The following is a 27,460-nucleotide window of genomic DNA, read 5'->3' as shown; positions in this document are numbered from 1 at the left end:
GATGATACTCGGAAGAAATTGATAACGCGGGCAGAGCAAAGATGATCGTATAGAGTTGTATGTATACCCAAGCAGCAGTTGGTTGGGTGACTGTTGATGCTTAATGTTCCAGGCACTCACGGACCTTATCACAGTAGTTCGCGAATCCGACCAGAGTAGACGTGTTTTCCCAACTTATTTGAGAGTAGTATTATTTTGGCGGCTATAGTGACACGTGTTCGTTTCAAAGATGAAATCCCAGGAGCAATGGCTCACCTGGATGTTGATTATCTTGATCATTAATCAGGAAGCCTACGGTGTAAGTTTATTTCGAAGATTCAAACGCTTTACATCGAAATCTAGATTTATTGTGACGCAGGACATGGTAGTGCGAACGTTATCAATTTTAAATTCAGTTTGAAAAACAAACAAAGAATGAGATCAACTGGAATGTAGGAGAATACCGAACTGGATCTGTTTATGTAAAAGTGATTCACATGTTTGTAGAGAACATTCATGAACATAATTAGACATACCACTCCTAATACAACAACGCCAAATAACCTTTGTGTAATTTTACTGCAAGCAAAATGAAGATGCCTCACTATCAGCATTTTCAATCTTCGCTCTAGTGAATGTTTACAAATTTTACTTCAACGCCATGAAAGGACTCCAACAAGAGGCATGTTTCGTAATGAAAAGTGTGAAATATGACTATAAAAGCACAAAGTTGACCTCATTGTCATCATTATAAACGGATAACCGGAAACGAGCTGGTGTTTAAGGAAGTTTTTTGCAGCAGAAATTCATACCACGCTTACATAAAAAGATCGATGATTATGGTTTCTGCACACTGTACTAGTTTTTAGTATCCTTAACCAAATCATGGACTTATTGAGGGTCGAACAAACCTCATAAGTACTCAAACAAAAATGATGATAGTTTGGAATACTTCTTCTGGTCTAGTGATAACGAGGTACTATATAATGTCATACGAGTATGTTCGAGTCCTATGAAATTAATGGGGAAATCCGTCCAAAAAAGATGTAGTCTCGAAACATGATGTAATAAGAATAGCAGATACAAAATAATCAAGTGAGGTAAAATGATAAATTACTTGTTTATTTATACAATGCCTTTTTAAATAATTACAATGTTTCCGATTCCACTCTACGCTTTTCGAGTCTCTCTTTGCCATTTTAGAACCTTTACGATCAAGACACGAAAAGCAAAGACGAGTAAGTTTCTATTACTTTTGGGGAAGCTTTTATTATCTTTTTGATAATAGACTATGAAATTGCGCATTGTGGTAATTAACCCCTATTACCGCAAAGATATTAAACTGTGGAGTGGCGATCTTCGAGAGCTGTACATTGTATATGTATCACACAGCCAAATAGTTTTTTTTCCGTTACTGCCAACTTCGGCTCTGTTTGGCTGCGGGCTAATTCGATCGATTCCAATGATTGTATAAGTACCGAGTCAAGCTAGCCGGAATTGTGACTGGTTTCTTCTGGAATGCTAGATGATGCTTATGTCGAACTTTCACAATGAGTTCCAGATGGCTGATCCCGATTTAGACCCAGACCCCGAATCCGGGACAGATCACGGATCCAGGCTAGTTTAGTCTGGCTCAGAATCAATTCTCGAATTCCAGCCGGTTCCCGGACGTAACCCATCGCCTTTCCCCTTTTCAGGTCCAGACCTGAGCCAGGCTTTGACCTTGCTTTTGACGTCCAGATAGAAAAAAAGTTTTCAACTCAACACACGAAACACCCCACCACTATTTTGAAATCGGTTTTTCGTCTGACTGCATTTGCACATTATGTTCGCTTTGGATGATACGCATTATGGTGACCAGAGAAATACTATACAATTTCAGAAGATCTGAAGCGTTAATATGTATTGTATAAGAATTAATAGAATGTGAAGGATATCATATTCCACATGAGTGCACCTTCGAGAGGATTTGAATATTTTTATATTCACGTTTAGGGAATGTTTTCTTGGCATTATTTTCAGTATTATCCATTTGGCTACGTTTATTCCTATTGCCGTAAAAGTCTTACAGCCTAGATTTAAGGCTCAAGTTACCTCAAGGCTTGGTAGTATGCGTAAGAAAAATTGTGTTCAGCTTTGCCACCAGATTATCCATTTAAACCTTTTCAAAACTCTAAAAGAAGAATATCAGTCGATTTATTAGATCATCACGATTCAATTCATGCAAAATACCTGCTGGAAAAACCATCGGCTTAGCTGGATGGTGCTTTTGAAAAAGTGGCTGTGATTTTTTATCACACTATCACACCGAGCTGGGGTACGCAACACAACTGCGCAATGAAAAAACCACAGCCACTTTTTCTAAAGCACCATTTAGCTAAGCCGATGGTTTTTCCAGCATGTATTTTGCATGAATTGAATCGTGATGATCTAATAAATCGACTGATATTCTTCTTTTAGAGTTTTAAAAAGGTTTAAATGGATAATCCGGTGGCAAAGCTGAACACAAATTTTCCTACGCACACTACCAAGCGTTCAATTCTAACACATGCTTAAAAAAGGTAACTTGAACCTTAAGTGTAAGCATTTTGATTGTACTGATAATCCTGTCAAACTCCCAAAAGACAGAACCGACTGGTTGCACTAAATAATACACCATATAGCTGCGATAATATGGAATGTAGGATAAATACTTTCGAATTGGCTAACTAGCTCAGTGCCCTATCAAAAGCATTTGAGTAGCTAGTTAAATCACAAATATCGATGTTTGTAAATGAGATGAATTACCTCATCAAATTTCAGTCTGGTTTCCGTAAAAGTAATAGTACTGGAACTGCTCTACTCAAAGCACACAATGACAACGCTTTGGCTATTGATAAAAAAGGACCGAGTCTCACACCAACTGTTATTAAACAAATTAGTAACAGAATTTAGTTTTTCGCAAAGCGCTATCTCCTTATTATACGATCTTATCTGTCCGAACGCAGTCAATCAGTTTCGTACAACGGTGATATGTCTTTTTTAAACAGAATTGATTCTGGAGTACCTCAGGGTTCTGTTCTAGGACCATTTCTGTGTTCATTGTTTATTGATCATCCACCCTTCTGTTCTACAGTTTTGCTTTGTTATTTTTGTTCGAGTGGAAATAATAATATATTTAGAATTTTTAGATTGATAAACCATGATCTTCAAAAAATCCTTCAATGGTCGCAGCAAAATTTGTTATCTATAAACCCTTTAAAAACAAGAGCAATGATGATGTGCAAAATCAAACTCATCTACAATTATACTTAGGCTAGGAAATTATTAAATATTGTTGAACGTGCTAATATTTCGGGTGTAATTTTCACATCGAACTTAGACCCGAGTCCCTTTATTAATGCTCAAGTCGGGAAAAAATATGGTTCATTGAAACAGCTAGATCTACTAACAAGATACCTGATATTCCAACAAAAATGAAAGTATTCAAAAGTTAGCTACTTCCACACTTTATATATGGAGATTTTCTTTTCACGAATGGATCGTTACTATTTTTAGGCTTATTTATGAAACTGACACCATTAAGAAATACAAGAACCAGGAATTTTCAGACACCTAAACATCGATCAGCATACTATGGTCAATTACTGTTTGTGAGAGGTAGCGCATATTGGAATAACCTACAACCCAATATTAAATCAAGTTTGACAGATTTGAATTTCATGCAATTGCTTTTGTCGCAGCTCAACAACGCAGATTAGATGCACAATAATTGAGAATTAGGGTAGGGATTAAACTTTAAAAGTATTGAAGAATATTAATTGATATGCTCGAATTATTTGTCTTACGCTACATAAATAAAAAAATCAAATAAAAAAGTCGAGAAAGACAATCAACCGTGGGCCAACTAATTACACTTCGATAAATCATTGATCAATTGATAAATAGTTACTAGTAGCTAGACACATCCTGAACGTGAACTTTAAGGCAGCGTATGACCCAGTAAAACGGAACGTACGGTGGTAAATTATGCAAACATACCTTTCCGAAACTGGATGCATCAATAACAAGCGCCAGAATAACCGATGGGACATAAGACTTTGTGACAGACCGTGTGTTTCCGGAGTTACTGATGGGTTATTTCGGTCGCATAGAAATTTCTCATATACACTGATAAAATAAAGTACCCATTAATGCGAAAACTACCTATTTTCAATAAAAGTGGAATAACCCATTTAATGCGTAAAGAGCCATTATTACAGACCTTGTACGTCAACCTAGGTACGTTATTGTCCACTATCGACAATTCCGGAAGTCCCGGGCTTCGGGTATATTCCAGAATGAAAGTCATATCGGTTATTCGATGATGACAACCGATTTTTTCAAACCAAGTCTCGAATAGAAAGTATACTATGGGGGTTTCACTGCCCTCTCTTATGGGAAATTTGGAAATAATGGTAGTTTTGGATATGTTTCGATCCTAGTTCACAGATCAAGAAGTAATGGTTTTTATTGAAGATTGCCAATCATTTACTTTTACTTCAATGACTAGCATTTAGTGCTAAAGACTCTCCGGCGATCATGCGTAGATAATTTAAAAATATTTCATCTCAACCGCTCACTCAATTGAGAATTACAGATTTCACCAACGATAGCTTCGCTGCTTGTGGTTCGTCAAGAATCCTTTGTGTATAAATTCAAAGAAGTGCCCGGGAAGCGAATTCTCAGGACAGACATTCTGGCAGAGTATCACCAAACACGTTCGAGCGAGAAGTAACGGAAAGGGGGGGCTCCCTCTTAGATTGTCCTGGATTTTCACTCGCCTGATAATGTCACCCTACTAATGGTACGGTGTGATATCTGAATTTTTTTTATTGAAATTGCATATATTTATTCTAATCAACCAATAAACTGTTCAAACATAAGTAAATACAAAACATCTATTCTCAGTCGTATCACTTGCTTGAAGTGCATCCAGGCTAAATACCTACCCACTATCTAATCTGTAGTACATATGGGAGTCACTAAGTCGGGGCCTTCCGTTAAATGAGTACTTCAACACTTCCGTTCTAATAACCCAAGTTGCAAAACTGAAAGCATCTTGTTCCCCGGGTCCAGATGGTGATCCCTCGATTTTTGTCAAAAAGTGCATCAGCGGGCTTCTTGAACCACTTCGGCGAGTCTTCGAGCTATCACTCACTACTGGTATATTCCCTTCCTGCTGGAAAGCAGCGCACATGTTTCCAGTTCATAAAAAAGGAAACAAATCGAACATTGACAATTATCGGGGAATCTCGTGTTTAAGTGCTGTATCAAAACTGTTCGAGCTGTTTGTGTTAGATCCTATTTTCTTTCACTGCAAACACTACATTGCAGATGACCGACACGGTTTCTTGCCTAAACGATCGACAACGACAAACCTGCTCTCATTCACAACATATGTAATGGATGGATTCGCTGACGGATTGCAAACCGATGCTATCTACATGGATCTATCTGCGCCTAGCGAAGCTGGACAAACTCGGCATTCATGGACAACTTCTGCGCTGGTTTCGTTCCTACCTCGATGGAAGGAAACTCCAAATCAGCATTAAGGACTGTCTATCTGCACCATTCTTCGCTACATCCGGCAAGGAAACCATCTCGGTCTAGTAATATACTTTAAGGACGTCAATATCACATTACAAGGACCCCGCCTTTCTTTCGCCGACGACATGAAAATTTTTCAACAAATACGGGATAAAACTGATGCCGAGCTTCTTCAGAGGGAACTGGACAGTTTTAGTACGTGGTGTGATCTAAACAGAATGGTTTTAAACCCGAGCAAATGATCAATCCGACTCAGTTTAATTACCATTTTTTCGGATCGAGCATTCCAAGACACTCTCACATCAAAGAACTCGGAGTCATCATGGATTCGGCACTAACATTCAAATCACACACGTCATACATCGTGGATGAGGCATCACGACAGCTTGAGTTCATCATCCGAAAAGCGAAAAACTTCAGGGACATATATTGTCTTAAATCGCTTTACTGCGAGTTGGTCCGCTCAACGTTAGAATATTGTTCAGCTGTTTGGAATCCGTACTACCAGAACGGGATTGACAGAATCGAGGCTGTCCAATAGGGCATTGCAAAAAAAAAATTTTTGTTTGAATTCTCAAAGGCTCCCACTCTCATATTGTGACAAATGTCAAAGTAAGCTCAGATGCCAAATTTCACATCATTTGGACAATTCTAGACCCCCGCCCACTTCGCTTGAAATTTTTGAAATTGGTGCTATGGGAACACGTGGAGGAAAAATATATTAAATGCTATAACTTTTGAAGTAACTATCAGAAAATTACAATTTATACCTCTTTTTAAAGGAAATAGCCTTAGTAATTGAATGGAGACATTCCTTTTTCTATAAAAATACGGGAAAGTGGGGTGATGGGTCACTTTGACCCCAAAATCTCCTATTTTTTTAATTTTTCTGCTCCGTTGTGCAAACCATACATATTTTGCAGTTTTTCTAGTGTGCAAAAATCTCAGAAATTGAACGGAACCTTTTAGACCTTTTTCCAAATACGAGAAATGAGGGTTATAGGGCCTTTTGTCATTTATATTGAATTTTATGATTTTCTCGTGCATATATCTCTATTATTCTTCATTCAATTTTCATAAAATGTACCTTGTTCAACGTGGAAAATCCTTAGGAACAAAATAAAAATAGATTCGTTTGCGGTAAAGTTCAGAAATATCAAATTATCTGACATATAGTCTCGATTTCACATTTTTATCATAAAATCGCACATATTAACTCCATTTAACAACAAAATTCTTATTTAATTTACTATTTATAGTGAAAAATGCGCTTAGGAATCACATGAGAAAAGTTTCATACCTGGAAAAATAGGTGAAGTTGAGGTATTAGGACATTTAATGAAAAAAATGTGGTTTGTAGAGTTAATGTCAAAAAATTTGATGCTTTTGAATTTTAACGCAAGCCAATCTATCTTTGTTGTATTTCTAATTTTCCACGTTCAACAAGGTACAATTTATTAAAATTGAATGAAGAATAATAGAGCTATATGCACGAGAAAATGATAAAATTTAATATAAATGGCAAAAGGCCCTATAACCAGGGCCTTGCCTCTAACGATTTATTTTTGGTTCATTGTGGATTCGCCAATAAGTAACTCACGGTCCCTCGAAATGTCAGACCAAACCATGACGTTTTGCTGACATCATAAATACGATCACTCATTTTTCTGTTGCCGACAGGTATCTAAGGAAATAAAACAACTTTACTAGGTAGCTAAGGAAAAAAATCAGTTGTATAAATTAAACAAAACTTTTACGGCCAATTTCTTCACTGACTGCAAACCGGTTTTTGCCGTAAACCAGCTATTGGGTTGCTGGTAACCAGTTAGCCGAAAACCGGGTTTCTGCAAAAACCGGCTTTCATCAAAGTAAAGAAATTGGCCGTTACAAAAACCAATTTTTCCGGATATTGGCTATGAGTGTGAAACAGGAACAAAAATCCACGAAGTTCGACCATTGAATCCGATAAAGTTATGCAAGACATAATGCTCTTTAGCGCAGATGGAATTGACGAACCTATGCTAATTGTATTTTGTCAAATTCACGTAAACTCTAAAGCAATCGTGTTTTTTGAAAATACATTCGTTCGAAACAATCCGATCTAGGCGCCGAAACATATTCAAGCAACCTTATTATTATGAGAGCGATAGCGTTTCCAAGCTCTCTATTGCAATACATGCGATTTTTTTAAGTTTTATTCATTTTTATTATTCAGTTTATGTAGTCGCTAGTAGTACAATTGTCTCAACTACGATAAGAGTTGCTTGTTTTTTCTTAAATTCTGTGGAGGTTCAGTTTTTCCTTAATTATTTCAATAAGATATATTTTTAAATCATATTTTAGCTTTCGGAGTTTGCCTTTAGTCCTCGAATAACACGGTGTTCCCTTTTTGTCATATAAGTTGGATTAACTTCTTCGCATCTTTGATTGGCTCGTTTACAGATCTTTCGAGATATTTCCAACATCAACCGTGCAACGGGATCGTTTTTAAGAGTTCAAATAATGGTAAAACGGATACGAACAGCTGATTAGAATTCGTTGCTGTTGGGATGTGGATTGGTGTGATGGGAATTTCGCCAAGTCGGCTGGTTGTTGAGATTCTTATTAGACCACGGTTGTTGCTGCCACGATTCATTTTGATCATCAGACTACAGTCCAGGGTTGTTAATCGATAATTAATCGTCATCGTCGATAACGTTAACCACCCGTCAACGTCATCGGAAACTCCGTTAACGATAATTTATCGTCGGATTCATCGTCATCGTCGATAATTCATCGGTGGTTATCGCGATACATTTTACGTTACTTTCCCGTTTATTGGAGTTGAAGTTGATGCGGTCAACTTTCAATTGTTTTGAAATAAATAACTATTGGAAGACATGTTGTTGGCAGTTGAAAATCAATAGTTTTGGACATTTTCTATGCACAGGGGGGTCCGACGATGAGTCAAAATGGAATTTTTTTGTCAACTTTTCGGGAGAGTTTTATATTGAAGGGAAAGTTATTGGCAGTTGACAATCAATAGTTTTGGACATTTTCAATACACAGGGGGTTCGACGATGTGTCAAAATGGATTTTTTCAACTTTTAGTGAAAGTTTATTATATTGAAGAAGTTATTGGTAAGTGAAAATCAATAGTTTTAGGCATTTTCAATGTACCGTCAAAATACAAATTTTTTCAACTTTTCGCGAACTTTTTATATTGAATGGCAGGTTGCTGGCAGTTGAAAATCGATAGTTTTGGACATTTTCAATTCACAGGAGGATCCACCAGTGCACAGTGTTTCCAAAGTGGCAAAAAGGTGAAATAAATTCTTTGAACCACGAAAAACATTTTTTAGCTATAGTGTCTTCAGCAAAGTTTATTTATATTTTTTTCATTTAAAAAGTATTAGTTGGGTGATTAATCTCTCTAAAGCTGAGCAGCAAGTTTTTGTTTGGTCATTTATGAAAATAAAAAAAAAACTTTCTTTGGCAAAGTTGTTGAGAATATCTTAAGTATTAACTTCGCTGAAGAGACTATGTATCTATCTGTCGATTTTAAATTACATTTGTGGAGATTTCTTTTATATACCCCTGAAAATTGCTTTTTTAAAAATATTTTTCCTGGTAATTTTGTAGAATTTCAAAATGTTCCAAGATTTTGTTCAGCATAAGAAAATACAGAATTGTAATAATGTAAGTTTATTTGTATATCTTACAACGTAGAAGTTATCGAATGTTGTGTCCAAAAAGCAAAACAAACACTATCAAAATCGTTTGGTGGGCTCCAACCTACGTTCAAGTCAAATTCGAGTAAATTCCTTCTTTAGCATATTTTTCTTATCTTAGAGATGCAAAATATACAAAAATAATAATACTGTACTGTAAGACCTCCTTAAGGGAAATTTTTACTAAATGATCAGAACGGGTTATGAGGCTTTGTCGAGGGACTAAAAAAGAATATTTTAACCGCTCCGATTTATTAAAAAGAAAAAAAAAATATGTTAGTCCAGGTGTTTGCGTTTCGACTTCGTCTCTTTAGAACCAGAAAAAATATGTGCCGATTTTGCCAATGTCATCGTTTTATCAGCCTAAAATTCGCCAAGGGGCTGATAAAAACGGGTCTTCACTGTATTCAAAAAACCGACTAAAACTCTATTATGAGGCCGTTCATAAATTACACTACATATTTAAGGGTAAAAGAAGGAACAATGAAGCATCTTGTTACATAGTGTAGAGAAGAAACGGAGGAGGGGGCTAAAAGCTTCCTAACTAGAAAATGTAATCAAACATTGGAAATGTGTATGTATATTCTCTTTTTTTTAAATCCGGAATCTTCTAGTTTAAATTAAAATTATAATAAAATCTGTTAATCACCACACCACTAAAATGTGTAGTGTAATTTGTAAATGGCCTAATAATAGTGGTTTAGAAGTTTTTTTTCAATACACTACAATTTTGCGTGCTATAAATTACTAATTACACAATAGCTCAAAATTTGTTTTCTTCATGGTCAAAACAATTTTGATCACCTTTTTTCCGCTTGGAAACACTGTGCACCTGGGACTCTTCTGTGCACAAAGTTACTCGAAAAGTTGAAAAATTCAATTTTGACACATCGTCGGACCCTTCTGCGTATTGAAATGTCCAAAATTATTGATTTCCAATTGCCAACAACTTTCCCTTCAATATAATACACTTTCCCGAAAAGTTTAAATTATTTCATTTTGACGCATCGTTGGACCCCCCTGTGCATAGAAAATGTCCAAAACTATTGATTTTCAACTGCCAACAACATGTCCTTCAATAGGTATTTATTTCTAAACAATTGAAAATTAACCGGATCAACTTCAACTCCAATAAATGGGAAAGTAACGCAAAATGTATCGCGATAACCGATGAACCGACGATGACGATGAAAACGACGATACAATTATCGACGATGACGATGAAGGCGACGATACATTATCGTTAACGGAGTTTCCGATGACGATACATTATCGTTAACGAGTAACGCCGATAAATTATCGTGAAAAATGTATCGTATTAACAACCCTGGACTACACTGCAAAGAAAATTTGCATGTATTACGATTGTTGGGTCAAATAATTTACGTCAGTTATAATAGATACTCACTGCTCTATTTCAGCGGATTTCGCCAATTTAAACTCAACGAATTTTAGATCAAGTAACAACCGAATAACCGACGCAAAAACAAGAAAATCATTGTTAGATTTTCATATTGCACGTGCGACCGCCATAGTAACGTTCAATACCACATTTTGTTTTTATTTATTTACATGCATCAAGGCCTGCGTTGATGTTTTTCGTTTTCCCAGTACACTCTCAGAAGAAACTTCAAACTGGCGCGCCATCAAGCGGTGAAATCTGAAGGGACCCGAGTTACTTTCAAAAATTGTAAAATGAGCCAAAAATTTTTAAAACTTTATTCGAACGATTCACGTCTTTATTATTTGTCTTTGCTATAACCCCAACTCGTATTCGGACAAAAGTCTAAAAGGTTCCGTTCGATTTCTGAGATTTTTGCACATTAGAAAAACTGCAAAACATGTATGGTTTGCACAACGGAGCAGAAAAGTTAAAAAAGTGGGGGATTTTGGGGTCACCCCGCTTTCCCGTATTTTTATAGAAACAGGAATATCTCCATTCAAATACTAAGGTTATTTCCTTTAAAAAAGGTATAAATTGTAATTTTCTGATTGTTACTTCAAAAGTTATAGCATTTAATATATTTTTCCTCCACATTTTCCCATAGCACCAATTTCAAAAATTTCAAGCGAAGTGGGCGGGGGTCTAGAATTGTCCAAATGATGTGAAATTTTTCATCTGAGCTTACTTTGACATTTGTCACAATATGAGAGGGGGGGCCTTTGAAAATTCAAAAAAAATTTTTTTTGCAATGCCCTACTGTCCAATGCAGGTTCATACCCTTCGCTCTTCGTCATCTCCCATGGCGAAACAGATTTCAGCTGCCGAGCTATGAAAACCGTTGCCAGCTAATACACCTCGATACACTCAGCATTCGGAGGGACTGCTCTCGAGCCCTGTTCGTCTCGGACTTACTCTCTGCCAGAGTGGATTGCCCTACAATCCTCGGACGTCTGGATCTTCAAGTCCGCGTCCGAGCTCTACGTAATAACTCTCTTCTGCGAGTTCCGTTCAGGAGAACCAACTATGGTTGCCAGAGCGCTGTTACCGGACTCCAGCGAATTTTTAACAGTGTGGCGACGGCCTTTGACTTCAACCGGACGCCGAATGCGATAAAAGCGAAAATGTTGTCAATTTTAAAATGTAATTAGTTTAAGCAACCACCATTGGGGCCAAGGGGCCTGTTGGTGAAGGTAATAAACATAAACAAATAAACAAATAACCCAAGTTATGGTAAAAATGGTCGTGGACCGCAATTGTGGTTCTCAGGCGAAATTCTCGCTTGAACTGGGACAATTGTTATTCCCAAACATTGTTCCTCAAGGAGTCTGTGTGGGAATGAGAGTCGTTAGTCTTTCTTTTTTTTTTTACAATGGAGAAGACCTTTATGTCCTAGCCCAGTACACGTGCTAACGGTAGGGTCCAATCTACCACACGGGGTGCACTGGGGGCGTGTCGGACTCGAATGGTGACCAGCCATTAATACCGACTAAACTCCATTGGGCTCCGCCATCATGCCTCCCAGGAACTACCTCTCGGTATTACTTCTGGGGGGATGGCTGTACTCAATGTACTCATTCACTCTCACTCACGCGATCATACATCCTGTATGAGGCTTACTTGGGTGCTCTCTCAATCACACTTTGATTCACTCTCAAACACTCCCACATGAGGCTGACTTTTGTGCTCACCTTTTACGTTCTATGCGAGGCTGACTTGTGTGCTCACCTTACTCATTCCTTGCTAGGCTTACTTTTGTTCTCGCCCTACCCATCCATGTGAGGCTGACTTGGGTGCTCACCCTATCACCTGATTCACTCTCAATCGTGCCACTCTATTGTACCTTTGTCACTCCCTCTGGCATCCCATGTGGGACATTTTTCTTAGGCCCCACTTCTGACATACCGTGCGAGGCTGACTTTTGTGCTCACCTTTTTCATTCCTTGCTAGGCTGACTTTTGTGCTAGCCTCTACCAACCTGTGAGGCTGACTTTTATGCTCACCCTTAACATGCAGTGTGAGACTGACTTGGATGCTCACCCTTTCACTCCTCTGCCACGCCATGAGGCATCGATAGCTTAGTTCCAACATACTACGCTACGACCCTCCCGTCTTGGCATGAGGCAGTCCACTTATACGCCTATACACTCACTCTTCTGTCTTGCTTCGGGGTGGCTGGGTTTACCCCTTACGCGGTTGCCATTCGCTGCGCCAAACCTACCTCGGCATGAACAGACCATTCACTCCCTTTTTTTGCGCTTGGCCTTTTTTTTTGCTCCAGCTAACCAATCACTAGTTAGCCGTGCCCGCCGTCTGTTGCTCGGTTCGCCAGATTACCTGTAGCCTACTGGCAATCTGGATGGTAGCAGCCGAGACTGCGTTCCACTTCTCCACCGTTTGACACATCCGCTGAATAAGGGTATCCGGGGTTGTGTCCCAGCCACAGAGGTCAAGCATTGCTCTTCTTTCGACGTCGAACCGATGACATACGAACAGTATGTGTTCGGCAGTTTCATCTACACCTGGGCAGTCCGGGCAGACTGGGACCTCCGCGTGCCCGAACCTGTGGAGGTACTGACGGAAACAGCCATGGCCTGACAGGAATTGTGTCAGGTGGAAGTGAACTTCCCCATGGGGTCTTCCCACCCAGCTCGATATGCTAGGTATCAGCCGGTGGGTCCACCTACCTTTCGAGGAGTTGACCCACTCACGCTGCCATCTGGCGACCGAGGTCACCCTGGTGCGCTCGCGGGCTCCCCTATTTCCACGTAGCTCAAAGCACTCCTCATCTTCCCGAATGACCAGCCCGACTGGCATCATGCTCACTATCACGCAGGATTAGTCGTTAGTCTGCAATCTACGAAGTATACTGTGCTTACGCAACGTAATATTTTCACAATTTAGTAACGAAGATCAAGTGGTATTCATGATAAATTACAAAAAAAAACGCTGAACAAAAGTGTTGAAGTGACTTTGGCAATTCGATGCCTGTGAGAAAAGATATTCCTGTTAGAAAATACAACGCTCTAAAATAAATACCCGTATTACACAAATATAATCAATACTTTTTTTTCAACCTTTTAACAGATTTACGACCCTCGAACCTACTCGGGACCCAACTTGAATATGATGCCGCAAGTCCATAGCGAGTACAGTAAAGTTCATACTCACAAAGCTCGCGCATTTGAACCAAACTACGCCCGAAGTGATCATAATCTAAATTATCACGCATCCCCATATCAACAAACAGTTAATGCATACACTACCCCAGTTGCAATTACAACTGCAGCTTCAGCACGCAAACAGGGTCCAACTCCTTCGTCAAAGCTGCAAGCACCAAATTACGAATACGGAAATGAAAACGCTATTCTGGACGCCAGCAATCCCAAGCTAAGAAGCAGCACGGTTGACGAGACAGAAAGTTTCAATGGACTTCAGTGTCCACCGCTGCTATCGGGACACTTCGTGTACATCATGGATTGTAGGCAATTTCTGAATTGCTGGAAAGGTCGCGGCTACATTCAAAGCTGTGCCCCGGGAACACTATTCAATCCCAGCACACGGCAATGTGACCATCCTTCGAAAGTTCACTGCTTGACGTCCAATAATATGGAGACCTACAATGGATTGGCTCGGTTAACGGATGCTAACAATCCAAAACTGTCTGCTTACACACAAGACTATGACGAAGAGACTCCCCAATCGATAGGACCTGCTCGAATTAGTTGTCCCCCGGATGTAATAGGATTACGAGAGCATCCCACAGACTGCAGGAAGTTCTTGAACTGTAACGCGGGAGCAACAGTTATACAGGACTGTGGACCGGGAACTGCTTTCAATCCACAAATATTTGTTTGCGATCATATTCACAACGTTGATTGTAACCGTAACCAAAACTTAATAAAATTGCCACCCACTCAACAAACCAATCCGGATGCGGAAGAAATTGATGTTGAAAACGTCACTTACGACATTGATATCCGCTTCAACGATGACGAAGAAGTAAGACCGACAAATAAGCCAACTATTCCACTTCAGGTTCCCAAACCAACCTATCAACAAGTAGCATCAAGCGCAGTTCGTCCTGTATATGCACCGCCACCACCGAGCACGACTTCACGAACAAATCAAGCCAACAAGCAGTCAAATCCAAGCCTCCATCGACCCAACGCATCATCCAATCCGAGCGATCCTAATGTAGACACCTCGAAGCTTCCCATCAGCGATGCCCTCAAAATGTTACTACGACCGTACATGTCTAGCAATAACGTCGACCTTAACATGACCAAAATTAATTCAATCATGGATTCGACGACCACACCAAAAGTTGACCAAGTATCTCGTAGTAACCCTGCAGAACTGCATGTACTCGGATTACACCAAACTCCAAAACCAGCTGAAAAATCGTCTTCCTACATAGCTTCCCCATTGGAAATCAATTCACAGTTCAGTGGGTATCAATCGCCGTTCTACGGCATGCCAACCAACCGACCTCCGGCACCATACGGATTCCGACCCCACAACACGAATTTCAACCGGCAACACGCCTCACCGTCGTTCGCTTCCCAGCAGCAACCGCAACAGTTCTATCCGATGTATCGGCCAAGAGCCACCACACCAGCGATCAGAAGTCGTTTCGGTGAAGATTCTCCGCAATGGCGTCCATTGGTTGCGACTACAGCGAGTGCCACTACCACACCGAGACCATCGACAACGACCGTCGATCCCTGCAAGGACAAATTTATCTGTGGAAATGGGAAGTGTATCGAACAATCCAAAGTTTGCAACGGAAAAGATGACTGTGGCACTCGTGCTGATGAAAGAAATTGTAGTCACATAGGATATGAGGTTCGACTGTCAAACAAACACCAAGGTCGCGTGGAAGTCAAAGTGTTCGATAAGTGGGGTTATGTGTGCGATGATAATTTCAGCATCGAAGCTGCCAATGTACTATGCCGTGAACTTGGATTCCAACAGGGTGCCTTGGAACTGAAACCAAATTCGTTTTATCCACCAAATGTGGAAATGATGAACGGTAGCAATCCGGTATTTATCATGGATGAAGTTAGATGCACTGGGAACGAGAGTTCACTACAAGAATGTTCATTTTCCGGATGGGGAGTACATGATTGTAACGCTGAGGAAATCATGGGCGTTGTATGTAAAACTCCTGTAATGACATGTCCAAACGATTACTGGTTATGCGATACTTCAGCCGAGTGTGTTCCCGTTGGTTTCCTTTGCGATAACGTGATGGACTGTGCGGACGGATCAGATGAAAGTGTTTTGCATTGTAATGTGAGTAGACTTGTGGCAGTTTCTATAAGAAAATATTAATCCTCATATCACACATTTCAGGCTCCGTTGGAAATGCGTTTAGTCGACGGTCCAAGCAGTACGGAAGGTCGTGTGGAGATCAAGTATCGTGGAATCTGGGGAACAATATGTGATGACGATTTTGGCATTCGGGAAGCTCGTGTTATCTGTCGACAGCTTGGGTTGAATGGGACAGCAGAGATACGAAAGAATAAGTATAAACCAGGAACAGGCCAAATCTGGTTGGACCAGGTTGTGTGCAACGGCAACGAGAGCTCGATCGACGATTGTATACATTGGCACTGGGGAGAACATAACTGTGGGCATCCCGAAGATGTCGGTGTAAAATGTGGCACGCCACAGAGCACAAGACCAACGCCAGCCCAACTTCGTTCGATCGGGAAATCATTAAAATTCGATTACGTCGAGAAGTCGAGTAAAATATATCCAGACAGCTGCGGTAAGATCCAAGTGGATCCAAAAGCTGTAAAACCATCATACGGTTCACGAGTTGTCCACGGTGGTGAGACAGTATATGGACATCATCCATGGCAAGCTGCACTGAGAGCTAAGAAACAAGGCAAATCTGTCCATTGGTGTGGTGCTGTTCTAATTTCAAAATATCACATCTTAACAGCCGCCCATTGCCTTATCGGGTATCCGAAAGGAGCCTACATGATCCGTATAGGCGATTACAATACGGAAGCATTGGAGCAGGCAGAAATTGATATTTTCATAGAGGACTACTACATTCACGAGAATTTCAGAGTTGGTCACCACATGAACAACGACATCGCAGTTGTTCTGCTGAAGACACCAATAAGATTCAGCGAATTTATTCAGCCAGTATGTCTTCCAGCAAAAAATCAACCCTACCAAGAGGGTATGAACTGTACGATTTCTGGATGGGGTTCAACTCAGTCCGGATCTTCAGGTAACATTTGAACCGAGCTTGGCGTTGTTTCTACAGATAGTAATATTTCCCTATAAAATTTAGCTCACTCACTGGAACTGCGAGCGGCCAAAGTACCGTTACTTTCGGATGCGGTTTGTAATCAACCGGAAGTCTACGGCAATAACGTAACCGAGGGAATGTTCTGCGCAGGTGCACTAGATGGAGGTGTTGATGCTTGTGAAGGGGACTCCGGCGGACCTTTAGTTTGTACAAATAATCGTAAGTACGGCCATAATCTATGCAAATAGCCGATGTCGACGTTGAGGGGCTTAGTAATTATTCTTTATACAAAAATATTATAAAATGCTACCGATGGGTAAATCGCGTATTGTTGCCACTTTCAACGAATTAGGAGGAAAACACAATTTGTTCCGAAGTATGCATAAATTTTTTCGGCAATCGGTTATGCCTTTTGGAGTCCTTAAATCACATACATACAAACATTGACTTTTATATATGGCGGACCCAGAAGGCGTTCTGAGCGAGGTGTCCAACAGGCACTTCCTTCGTTGGTGAGATTGGTTGGCGACGGACCAGACCGACTTTTGCCAGTCCGAGAAGGGTGGCTCTCCTTGGCAATTAGGGCCTTTCCCCGAGAGTCTTAGTCTTCAGTTTCCGTTGACGATTAGAGGACTGAACGATGCTCTTTTACGGTTACACATAGGTGACCGTCAAGTCACCTAGGCCGATGCGTGTGCGGTGTGTCTCCGGGAGTTAGCAAACTTCCCAAATTATAGTAAGTATCAAAAAAAGATCCTGTGGTGAATTGAAGAACAATTCCTTAATTGGACCTAAGTAGCTTGATGGTTTAATTAGACACCAAGATGGCCTCTCGCTCCAGTGACCTGAATGGCTGGTACACATTCACTTCGCCTTTATATCTGATATAACTGAATATATCACGGTGTTCCTAAAACCGTTATTAACTAAAAAAAATGACCATAAATTTGGCATACGGCATTCGAAAGATACAGTATCCAAGCATCTTCTCAGTGAATTTCAAAATGATCCATCGAGGGATTCGAGATATATGGCGATTTGAAGTTTTATGATACGTTTCATAAGGCTACCAGCAAACACCCACGGGTTTGGTCCAATCTCTATAAACAAAAAAATATTTGTCTACTTATTTAGTACATGGAATTCGAAAGATATAGTAATCAAGTATATCCCTTGCAAGTTTGAAAATATTTCATTGACGGAATCGAAAGTTATAACGGTTTGGATGTGGTATGCGGTCATAGATGGGTTTTCTACCAGACTTCAAGCGTGAATCCATGTTTGTCCATTGACTATTTAGATCGTTCATACGTGTCGCGACTTTTAAAGGAAAACCTTACCATTTAATTACATAAATATAATGCACGAAAGGTGTTATTTATATGGTGCACTGAAAAAATATGGAAATAGGGTAAATTAAAAAAATAGATGAAAGTTGGAATGTTTACTTCCAAAGGCCATATCTCAATGGTATGTTGACTGATTCTAAATATTTTCATTATTGAACAGGTAGACGTTTCATCGTTAATTTTCATCAAGAGGAATATAAAATAGAGTTGTCTACATAAATAAATAGACAATATAATTGGTCTCAACTATATGTATTATAATTATTTAGTGATTATTTTTGTATTCAAAATAGCGGCCTATCAATTTTTATATACTAGTTGATTGCAATTGCTGTTTACTACAAATTATGGATATATGAAATGTTAAAACTAACACAGTCGTGATTCGCTGGTCGCTCAATTTTTAACAGGAGCCGCTTTTTAGTTGGACCTCCGCGCTAGTTGGTCCATTGTCGACATCTGAATGTCAAATTCTCATGTTAAATTCAATTCGACAATCAAACTGACAATAGTTAGAGATATGTGCAGACGAACTTGTACTAATAACATCCCCTTTGATCCCCCTACTAATAACATCCCCCAGTTTTAACATCTGTCAACCCAACCAGCGAATCACGATTGTACAAAATTTCCAACAAAAACCGTATCATAACATAAATTGATCTGAATCAGCAAATACCTTCATATTTTTTAATATATGTATTGAATTTATGGTTTTATTTTTCCATGATTTATAGTTTGCGTTCGTTGCATTCAACTAATGTATAGAAATTGATAGGTCGTCGTTTTGAATATAAAGATATTTACTAAATAGTGATAATACATATAGTTGAGGATAATTAAGTTGTCTATTGTTTGAAGTAGCCAACTCTATTTTATATTCTTCTTGATGAAAATTAACGATGAAACGTCTACCTGTTCAATAATGAAAAAATAATTAGAATCAGTCAACATACCATTGAGATATGGCCTTTTGAAGTAAACATTCCAACTTTCATCTATTTTTTTTAAATTGCACATTATATTTAACGTTTGGTAGACAACCCTATTTTCATATTTTTTCAGTGCACCATATTAATAACACCATTTGTACATTTTATTTATGTAATAAAATAGTAAGGGTTTCCTTTAAAAATCGCGACACGTATAAACGATCTAAATAGTCAATGGACAAACATGGATTCACGCTTGAAGTCTGGTAGAAAACCCATCTATGACCGCATACCACATCCAAACTGTTATAACTTTCGATTCCGTCAATGAAATATTTTCAAACTTGCAAGGGATATACTTGATTACTATATCTTTCGAATTCCATGTACTAAATAAGTAGACAAATATTTTTTTGTTTATAGAGATTGGACCAAACCCGTGGGTGTTTGCTGGTAGCCTTATGAAACGTATCATAAAACTTCAAATCGCCATATATCTCGAATCCCTCGATGGATCATTTTGAAATTCACTGAGAAGATGCTTGGATACTATATCTGTCGAATGCCGTATGCCAAATTTATGGTCATTTTTTTTTAGTTTATAACGGTTTTAGGAACACCGTGATATTCTTCATATACGTCCTATACACTCTCTCTCCTGTATTGAAGTGGACGATAGCGGTCGAACAAAATACGATACGGTACGATGCAAACCAGCTACAAAATGTTCATTGGCTATGCAGACATGTAGTGCTTGGTTGGTCAGGTTGACCCCCGCCAAGGGCACCAAGCTTAGAGGCACGCTGAAATCTACTGTATAAAATAAGTAAGGATAAATATTAAAATGAGTAGGATCCAATTTTTCTGGTTCCTTGTTGTTATTGTTCGTGAGTCGAATTGAAAATGGGGCACTAAACTGAAATTCCACCAACAGTGTCAAAACAGTACACAACGGCCCTATCTGAATGGGACTAGATTCATTCACATTAAATAGGATTAAAATCAAATCTGAAGTTGATAGAAGATTAAATAACGAACTGCAATGACTTACAATTGAAAATAGCGAAAATTGTTGCAAACTTAACGCTTGTTTTCATAGTTGCATAGCAACAAAAAAGGGACAAATATTTGATCATGGGCAGTAAAGCAGGCCACCTCTTTAAAATTGTAGCAAAGACCATGAAGAAAGTTAGATCTGTTATCAGCGAGAAGATAACCCCCTTTTTTGGTGTTTCTTGAAACGGTGGAAGCTCTCAAATTTCCAAAACCTGGAGCTGTTTGCTTCGGCTTTGTGTCAGCGCTTCCTGTAGCTGTTATATTCGATCGTTCATAACAAATGTTTTTAACAAATAAATCTCGTTCGACTACAGTTTTTAGGAGCAGTAACAGATGTCTCGCGATGGGGAAGGTCATACTTTTCCCAAGCCAAGAGAGCATAACGATTTGTAATGGTGAGACATGGCTTTCTCTAGTATTTCTGTTAGAAAAGTGCTTAGAGCGGCTTTGATTGGATTTTGATTCTCTGCGTACTTGCCACTCGCGATTGTATTACTAAAATGGCCTATTTGCCTTTATTTAGTGCAAAACATGACGCACGGTACGAACCTTGTGAAGAACAAATCCTACACAGCAATACTGCTACTATGCGATTGCCATTCAAAATCTTCACTCACTGAAGAAAGCGGTCCTTGAAACAACCAACCGCTTCACCCCACGCAATCGAAACGGTAACAACACCGTCGATCTCAATTATGTAAACCGACATTTAGATGCTGTCAGTCCGTCATAATGTCTCCTGAAAAAATGCCCCGGCCCTCGGCATCAAGCACCTAACCTCGAAAAACAAATCTGCAGTGAAGTTATTTTTTACATGTCTTCAAACTTTAGTGATCTATTGGTACTCTATATTGATGGTTTCGATTTTCCGTGTCACTTTCCAAGGATTTTCTAAAAAAATAGTTTTCGTGCTTTTTTATAAAAGTCTTCATATTTCGATATATTGATTTACTTTATAAACTAAGTGCAGATAAGTCATAAAGTAAGTCACGATAAGTGTGCGATTTTCAATTACACACTCAATTATTGTTCGAAAGACGAACAAAAAAGGTAAGGCAAAGTGGTGTTCAGGACACAACACTGAGACTCCGCTAAGGGCATCAGAAGATCACGTTGTGGCTCTGGGACTATACCTACTATCCATTGTTCACACAGCAGAATATACGAGGCTGTGATGAGTTGGGCACGTCGTTAAACTCGCGGACGACAAACAGGTAAAATGTTTCCCGAAACTAATCAGACTGGCACAAGTAGCCACAACGAGCAAGGTAGGTCGAACACGTTGGAGGGAACCTGAGGAGTCCTCGTGCTCTGCGAAGCTGGAGACAAACGGCAATTAACGGAGTGAGCTAGAGACGACATATTGATACAGCAAAAGGACTGATTGGTACGGTAGGTAACAAGAGAGTTAAAGGGGTTACTGCAATGATTTCGCCGTTGTCAAAAACCAATTGCAATTGTAAGTGTTGGAAATTCCCAAAAGTTTTGAAACGTTATTGAAATTAAATAAAACGCCGTATAGCGTGTGGGATATATTTGCCACAATTAGACAGTGTTAATATAAACATAAGAAAAAATTAACAACAAATTTACTCTCAATTACAGCAGTAAGAATCCAATTTTTCTGGTTCCTTATTTGTGAGACATAAACTGCACTTTCACCTTTATTCTTCCTTTTGTTAACTATCAAAAATAGTTAAGCTAATAATGCAATTTTTAAAAACAATTTTCGCTTGCATTTGCTAAGATCGTTAAGTTTGAGGTTCAGATTCAGATATTGTTGTATTCCGTCAGATCCGTCGTACTTCTGATCATTAACACTCTTAAACTTTTACAGTCGCCAAAACAATATGAATTCAAACGTTTCACACGAACTTAACGTTTATCGCGATTAATGATCAATGATAATCAGTAATAGATAATTATGTTCAGCAGCATTTGCCGCCCCCAAATTTTGCCCCGGCTGCCCCCTTCGCCCCCCCCTGGCGCCGGCACTGGTTGGAATTTAATGAGGTCAGACCAAGTTAAACATTTAGGATTGATTTTTGATGGAAAAGCTTACATTCAAGATTACCTATCAAAGTATCTATTATTTGACCCATAATTTTTGCTAAATTTTAGTAGTTAATATTTTTAATGCAATTAAAGACGAGTGTTTGAAGCAAAATATGCTTATTTACAAATGCCTTCCATTTCGTTTGGAAATTGAATCCTTTAAATAGGAGAGATAAGCTCATTGAATATTATTTAGGATCGCTTTTGAATGTTTCATTTCATTTGAAGGAACGCATTTCATCTAATTTTTGTATTAACAACTTCAAGGAGCCATAGGGAAGTGAGGAAAATGTTTTACTGCAAAAATTTTCTTGAAAAATAGTGTTTTATAATATGCAAAAACCTCAGAATATGCTGCTTTCTGGTTTCGACAAAATAATTGAAAATGAGTCAGAAAACATGGTAAAAAACTTCTATGTTCCCTTAAGCAACATCAATCTGCATATACTCAATGCAGAAAATGGCCAGACATTTAAACAACTTTTTTGATTGAGTACTCCTTTTAAATTTTATGGCGATTTCGCTTGAACCTGAAACTGAGTCAGGTTCTGACCCCAACTGCTGTCAGTCCATACATTTTGACAGCAGTTGGGGTTAGGAACTGACTCAGTTTCGCCTCAAACAAAAACCACCTTACTTTACAACAGGGAAAATGTGTTAAATGTAACTCCCTGATCCGACAGTATTACGCATGAATTGGCAACCTAGCTCGTACCGTATCGTCGTTATCCGATCATTAATACACCATCTTTGATCATTTAAACGTCTCACTAAATATCTCAGTTCCAGTAACTGGGACCGTCACGAGCAGGGTTTTGCGACTATGTTTTCAGAGACATTTTCCAACAATTGAACCTCCAAGTGACCTGGATGAGATCGTGGATAAAACAATCGCAAGTCCACTTTAAGTTATATGTACTTCTAGCGGAACTGCTTGGTAGAATGCCGAACATGCTATAGTCATAAAATTATCTAGAAGAGCTTGGAATCAAAGACGGAGAGACGGTCGGAGGCATTAAAGCCGGCTCGCAATGCTTACCGAAATGCATTTCGATCTTTTGAGCGAAGTGATTAGTTATTAGTCTTTGCACGAATGTCTCATGTCTGAAGTAGGTGCTAACTCCTTCATGCCCATGTTGTTTGTGGACAACATCAAAAAAGCTGTAACGTTTGATTGAGACAAGATTTGCTCATAAAAGGCACAATAAAGGCGTCTGTTACCTTTCATTTGAGTATTACCAGTTACAAGGATCAGCTCTAAGACTGAAGTTATTGGAATTAGTTTGATTGGATTCCGATGGAGCAGTGCTGCCAGGGACAGTTTACGTTGACGACGGAAAATGATTTTTTTCATATATCTTCGTTATATTGCAATATTATTGAAAACTGATATCAATTTAGAGTGTCTTTGGCTGCATTTTGCACGCAATTGGACTATTGTAAATATTCTAGGAGAATTGTATTGAGCATTGGGAGGTAAAAATTGAGCAGCTCCTAGCACTGCGAGGGGAGCACCTATCTTTATGAAAAAAGGATTTTTCTGTTTCTTGACCCCACCGTTTTCAAGGGAAAATAGCTTTGAATACACTAGAAAAAAGTTGGGCATTGAATGGCCAAACTACCTTTTTAACACACTCCTTCCATGCTGCATGAAGCCATCGCAATGATTTTACCCGAGATCTTTTCAAATAATTTTAATTTTTAAGCATTTTATCGAAGAGTTTGGACAACCGAATCGATCAAATAGGCACTTGAAAGTTTGATTCCGTATAATGAAGAAATATTGATAAAAGAGAATGAAAGGAGTACATTGATGTTTGGATTACTAATTATTACAATGGCATATTATCACAATTTTTATTTTCTTTTTGCAGGCGGTCACACACTGTATGGAATAATATCCTGGGGCTTTCACTGTGGCTATGTCAACAAGCCGGGAGTGTATGTCAAGGTGTCTCACTATCTTGACTGGATCGAGGAAAAGCTTAAACAATCGCTGCATATGTATGGCGTATAGAACATTCTTAAAGTACCTTAATATGCAATACTCTTAGTAACTAAGAAGATGTACCGTTACCATTTTTATACGAATAAAACTTTTTTATTTTACATAACAAAAGTTAAATAATTATCTATTTCGAACTTAGTCGCATTTTTGCTAGCAAAGAGCTGTATTTATCTGCAAGATTCGTTTTAATATGCTGATAAGGTTGAGCTATCTCCGAGGGAACGTGAGGAATTCCTACCAGGCGTTTGACACGGGGTGACATCAATAATAAGTTTTGACCCAATCCACAAGCACTCGACGTTACCCAATACAGACAGAGACACTGTAGGGGAAAAATCTCGTTAGAAGTACTATCTGCGCAACAGAATGGAAAAGAATTTACTGAAGGAACTGTAGCAGCTACTGGAATCATCAACACGCTGAGAATGCGGTACAAATTGGTAAATGTCTTCTGAAGTTTTGATGGTGTCTTCGTTCTGGACGCGTTTTGTATCTGAAAGATTTTAAAAGTCGTTCGAAAATGAAATTACATATTCTAGCATATCTGAAAAGGAGTTTAATTGTAATGAAAACACCAATAAAAATGTATGAACTGAAAATTACTGGGTATGAATACCCCTAACAACCCTCATAAGCCTATTAATGGTTGTGCGACTGTCCCAAGAAAACCAGTCTCTAGAAAATAAAATGCCAATGATTTTTTCCAATAGAATAGCATTCCTCAGAATATGACGAGCCCATTGTCAGAAAAAAGGACTGTTACAATACAGCTGATTGATTTTTATGCAAATTTTGCAAAAGGTATGAAAATTTGTTTTTTGTTCTTATCTGTCGTACCCGTCCTCGTTCAACCTTAAGTAAGCGGTGTGAAAATCATGTGCAGCTCTGTGCATGGCCCATGCCTGTAGAAGGCTACAGATTTAGTACCATCAAGCAGGGCCTAACAATTTGATATCTATTCAATGAATGATTGAATTCTATGGATTCACCTGCGTCTTTTCACTGTCACCGTCATACTAAACGAAACGATAAATATAAAAGCTCTCATATCGATTCTATGAAAGCGATTTTCGTTTTCCTATGAAAATCCGAACAAAACAGAAATATAGTATTGATGAGAATATAGTGCTAGAACGTTACTAAAGCCTGCCCTAATTTCTGAAGTAAGTTCCAAATTAAAACCAACGGTTCAAATATTTGATGTTGATGTATGAGATGAAATGGGCGAGAATACTGAAATAGAGTTGTAGAAGATTAATCGCCCGTACAAAATTATTTTCATAGAATCAACGCACTTAAGTCCTTCCGAGCTTCATACATTGAAAAATATAGACCCAGGTATATCACAACCTACCTCTATAATTGAAAAATTAATCACACCCATCGCCACTGGTAGTATCCATGATTGGTCCACCATCGTTAAATTTGGTATCCAGGCAAATCCACCCAGCATTAGTTCGGCGAAGGTGATCTGAGCATCGACTGAACTTGGATCAGGAAGCATATGGACCATATTTCGGATCGATACAGACATTATGATCCATAGTGGAATTTGACCCCACAAAACGACTAACGTTTTCGCTGGGTGGCAATTTTCGCGAATGATCAGATTGTTCCATTGTTTATTCAGCTGTCAAAGAAAAAAAACAATAACTACGGTTTATATCATTCAATTGCATACATACCGAATGGGTGTACATTATCCTTGCCTCTTGTTCTGTCCAGCTATACTTCTTAATTGCAAAAGCAGTTTCCCGTTTAAGCTCACTAGCAATGGCGGGCATTTCGAGTGTGATTTTTTCCAAGCGAGCAACGATTTTATTTTGATAGATAGCCAATGGCAACGTCACAATAGACCTCACCAGTACTGTAGACACAATTATCGAAGCCCACCAGGGTAATCCGGAAAGATCGTGCATTGCGATTAATCCTTGTTGCATATATGCCACTGGAGTGCTGCATGAAACCGTTGTCCATAAGCCAGTCAGGGACGCCTCCAGTGAATAGTGCCGCGTATGTCTCAATGCCTTGCAGGTTCTTGCGTTAATCGCAGGTCTCGTTATTACTCTCAAATAGCTCATTTTGATTTGATTAGATATCTTACAAACTACGATAAATTACTGTATCTTAAACAGAACTTCGTTCGATCGCATTCAATATAAACCAGCTCGCAGTCGACGAGCGTAGCGTCCCAGGCAGGCCAGTATTCCGACGGTTCCTATGGCGAAGCCGAGAATTAGTGCTACCGTATCAGCAAAACCTAAGCCGGAAGCATCCGCTCGTTCCACGCTAAGCACCAGTATGCAGAGCGATATCAATATTATGAACTGAATCATTCTGCGCTGAAACTTATAAATCAACACGCGTTGTGTTACTTTCGCTTGCCGTAAATATTACAGCGGAATAAAAAATATCCTATTGCACAAATATTCTGGCTATTCAAAATATACTTACCAAAAACAAAGAGAATAGGGAAAGAGACGAAGAGTGAAAATCAGTCAAAACGGCAACACGCCCTTTATGATGATTTCAACACTAGAATTTTGGCAACCGCTTCTATAGGCAGCACTTTAAATGACTCCTATTATATTTTGAAAACAAACCGTATGTCGATCGATGGATTTGTTTATCAAACGATGTGCATTTCGAAACAAAGAGATGAAATAATTCTAACGCTTATTTTTACTCATACATATACTCTAGAATTCACCTTACAATCACGATTGAACTAAATTCTGATGAAAATTCAAATTTCTTTTTTGATAGAAGTACAATACTTATCTCCTCCAACTCAGGCATGAGTAATGTTTATTTACATTGCACGATTGGTCTGCTCAATAAGGTATTTTTGGCTTCACACTATTCGTCTCTTTCCCTATTCTCTTTGTTCTTATCTATCTTTTTGGTCAAAGAGAATAGGGAAAGAGACGAATAGTGTGAAGCCAAAAATACCTTATTGAGCAGACCAATCGTGCAATGTAAATAAACATTACTCATGCCTGAGTTGGAGGAGATAAGTATTGTACTTCTATCAAAAAAGAAATTTGAATTTTCATCAGAATTTAGTTCAATCGTGATTGTAAGGTGAATT

General features: G+C 38.8%; 2 protein-coding genes across 2 annotated transcripts; one reads left to right on the top strand and one right to left on the bottom strand.

The window, feature by feature from the left end:
• On the top strand, positions 1–24,480 carry LOC131687724 (uncharacterized). Its single transcript, XM_058971819.1, has 5 exons — positions 1–298; positions 13,786–15,996; positions 16,057–16,948; positions 17,012–17,188; positions 24,236–24,480. Exons 1-5 carry the CDS (start codon positions 230–232, stop codon positions 24,376–24,378), a joined length of 3,492 nt encoding a protein of 1,163 aa, XP_058827802.1. The 5' UTR covers positions 1–229; the 3' UTR covers positions 24,379–24,480.
• Positions 24,205–26,832, bottom strand: LOC131687725 (cytochrome c oxidase assembly protein COX18, mitochondrial). The gene is made up of 4 exons (XM_058971820.1): positions 26,055–26,832; positions 25,724–25,999; positions 24,752–24,862; positions 24,205–24,691 (listed from the first exon to the last, which is right to left on the bottom strand). Exons 1-4 carry the CDS (start codon positions 26,448–26,450, stop codon positions 24,494–24,496), a joined length of 981 nt encoding a protein of 326 aa, XP_058827803.1. The 5' UTR covers positions 26,451–26,832; the 3' UTR covers positions 24,205–24,493.
• Positions 26,833–27,460: the final 628 nt, after the last annotated feature.

This window comes from Topomyia yanbarensis, chromosome 3, assembly GCF_030247195.1.
Source record: "Topomyia yanbarensis strain Yona2022 chromosome 3, ASM3024719v1, whole genome shotgun sequence".
NCBI lineage: Eukaryota > Metazoa > Arthropoda > Insecta > Diptera > Culicidae > Topomyia > Topomyia yanbarensis.
This window is presented reverse-complemented; position numbering and strand designations above follow the sequence as displayed.

Excerpts from the sequence above, each read along its gene's own strand:
- LOC131687724 (XM_058971819.1), top strand. The coding sequence starts at position 230 with ATGAAATCCCAGGAGCAATGGCTCACCTGGATGTTGATTATCTTGATC. Across the intron at positions 299-13,785 it reads TTAATCAGGAAGCCTACGGT|ATTTACGACCCTCGAACCTA; the intron begins GTAAGTTTATTT and ends ACCTTTTAACAG. Across the intron at positions 16,949-17,011 it reads AACTCAGTCCGGATCTTCAG|CTCACTCACTGGAACTGCGA; the intron begins GTAACATTTGAA and ends TATAAAATTTAG.
- LOC131687725 (XM_058971820.1), bottom strand. The coding sequence starts at position 26,450 with ATGAGCTATTTGAGAGTAATAACGAGACCTGCGATTAACGCAAGAACC. Across the intron at positions 26,000-26,054 it reads GGATAATGTACACCCATTCG|CTGAATAAACAATGGAACAA; the intron begins GTATGTATGCAA and ends TTTCTTTGACAG. Across the intron at positions 24,692-24,751 it reads TAGCTGCTACAGTTCCTTCA|TGTCTCTGTCTGTATTGGGT; the intron begins GTAAATTCTTTT and ends TTTCCCCTACAG.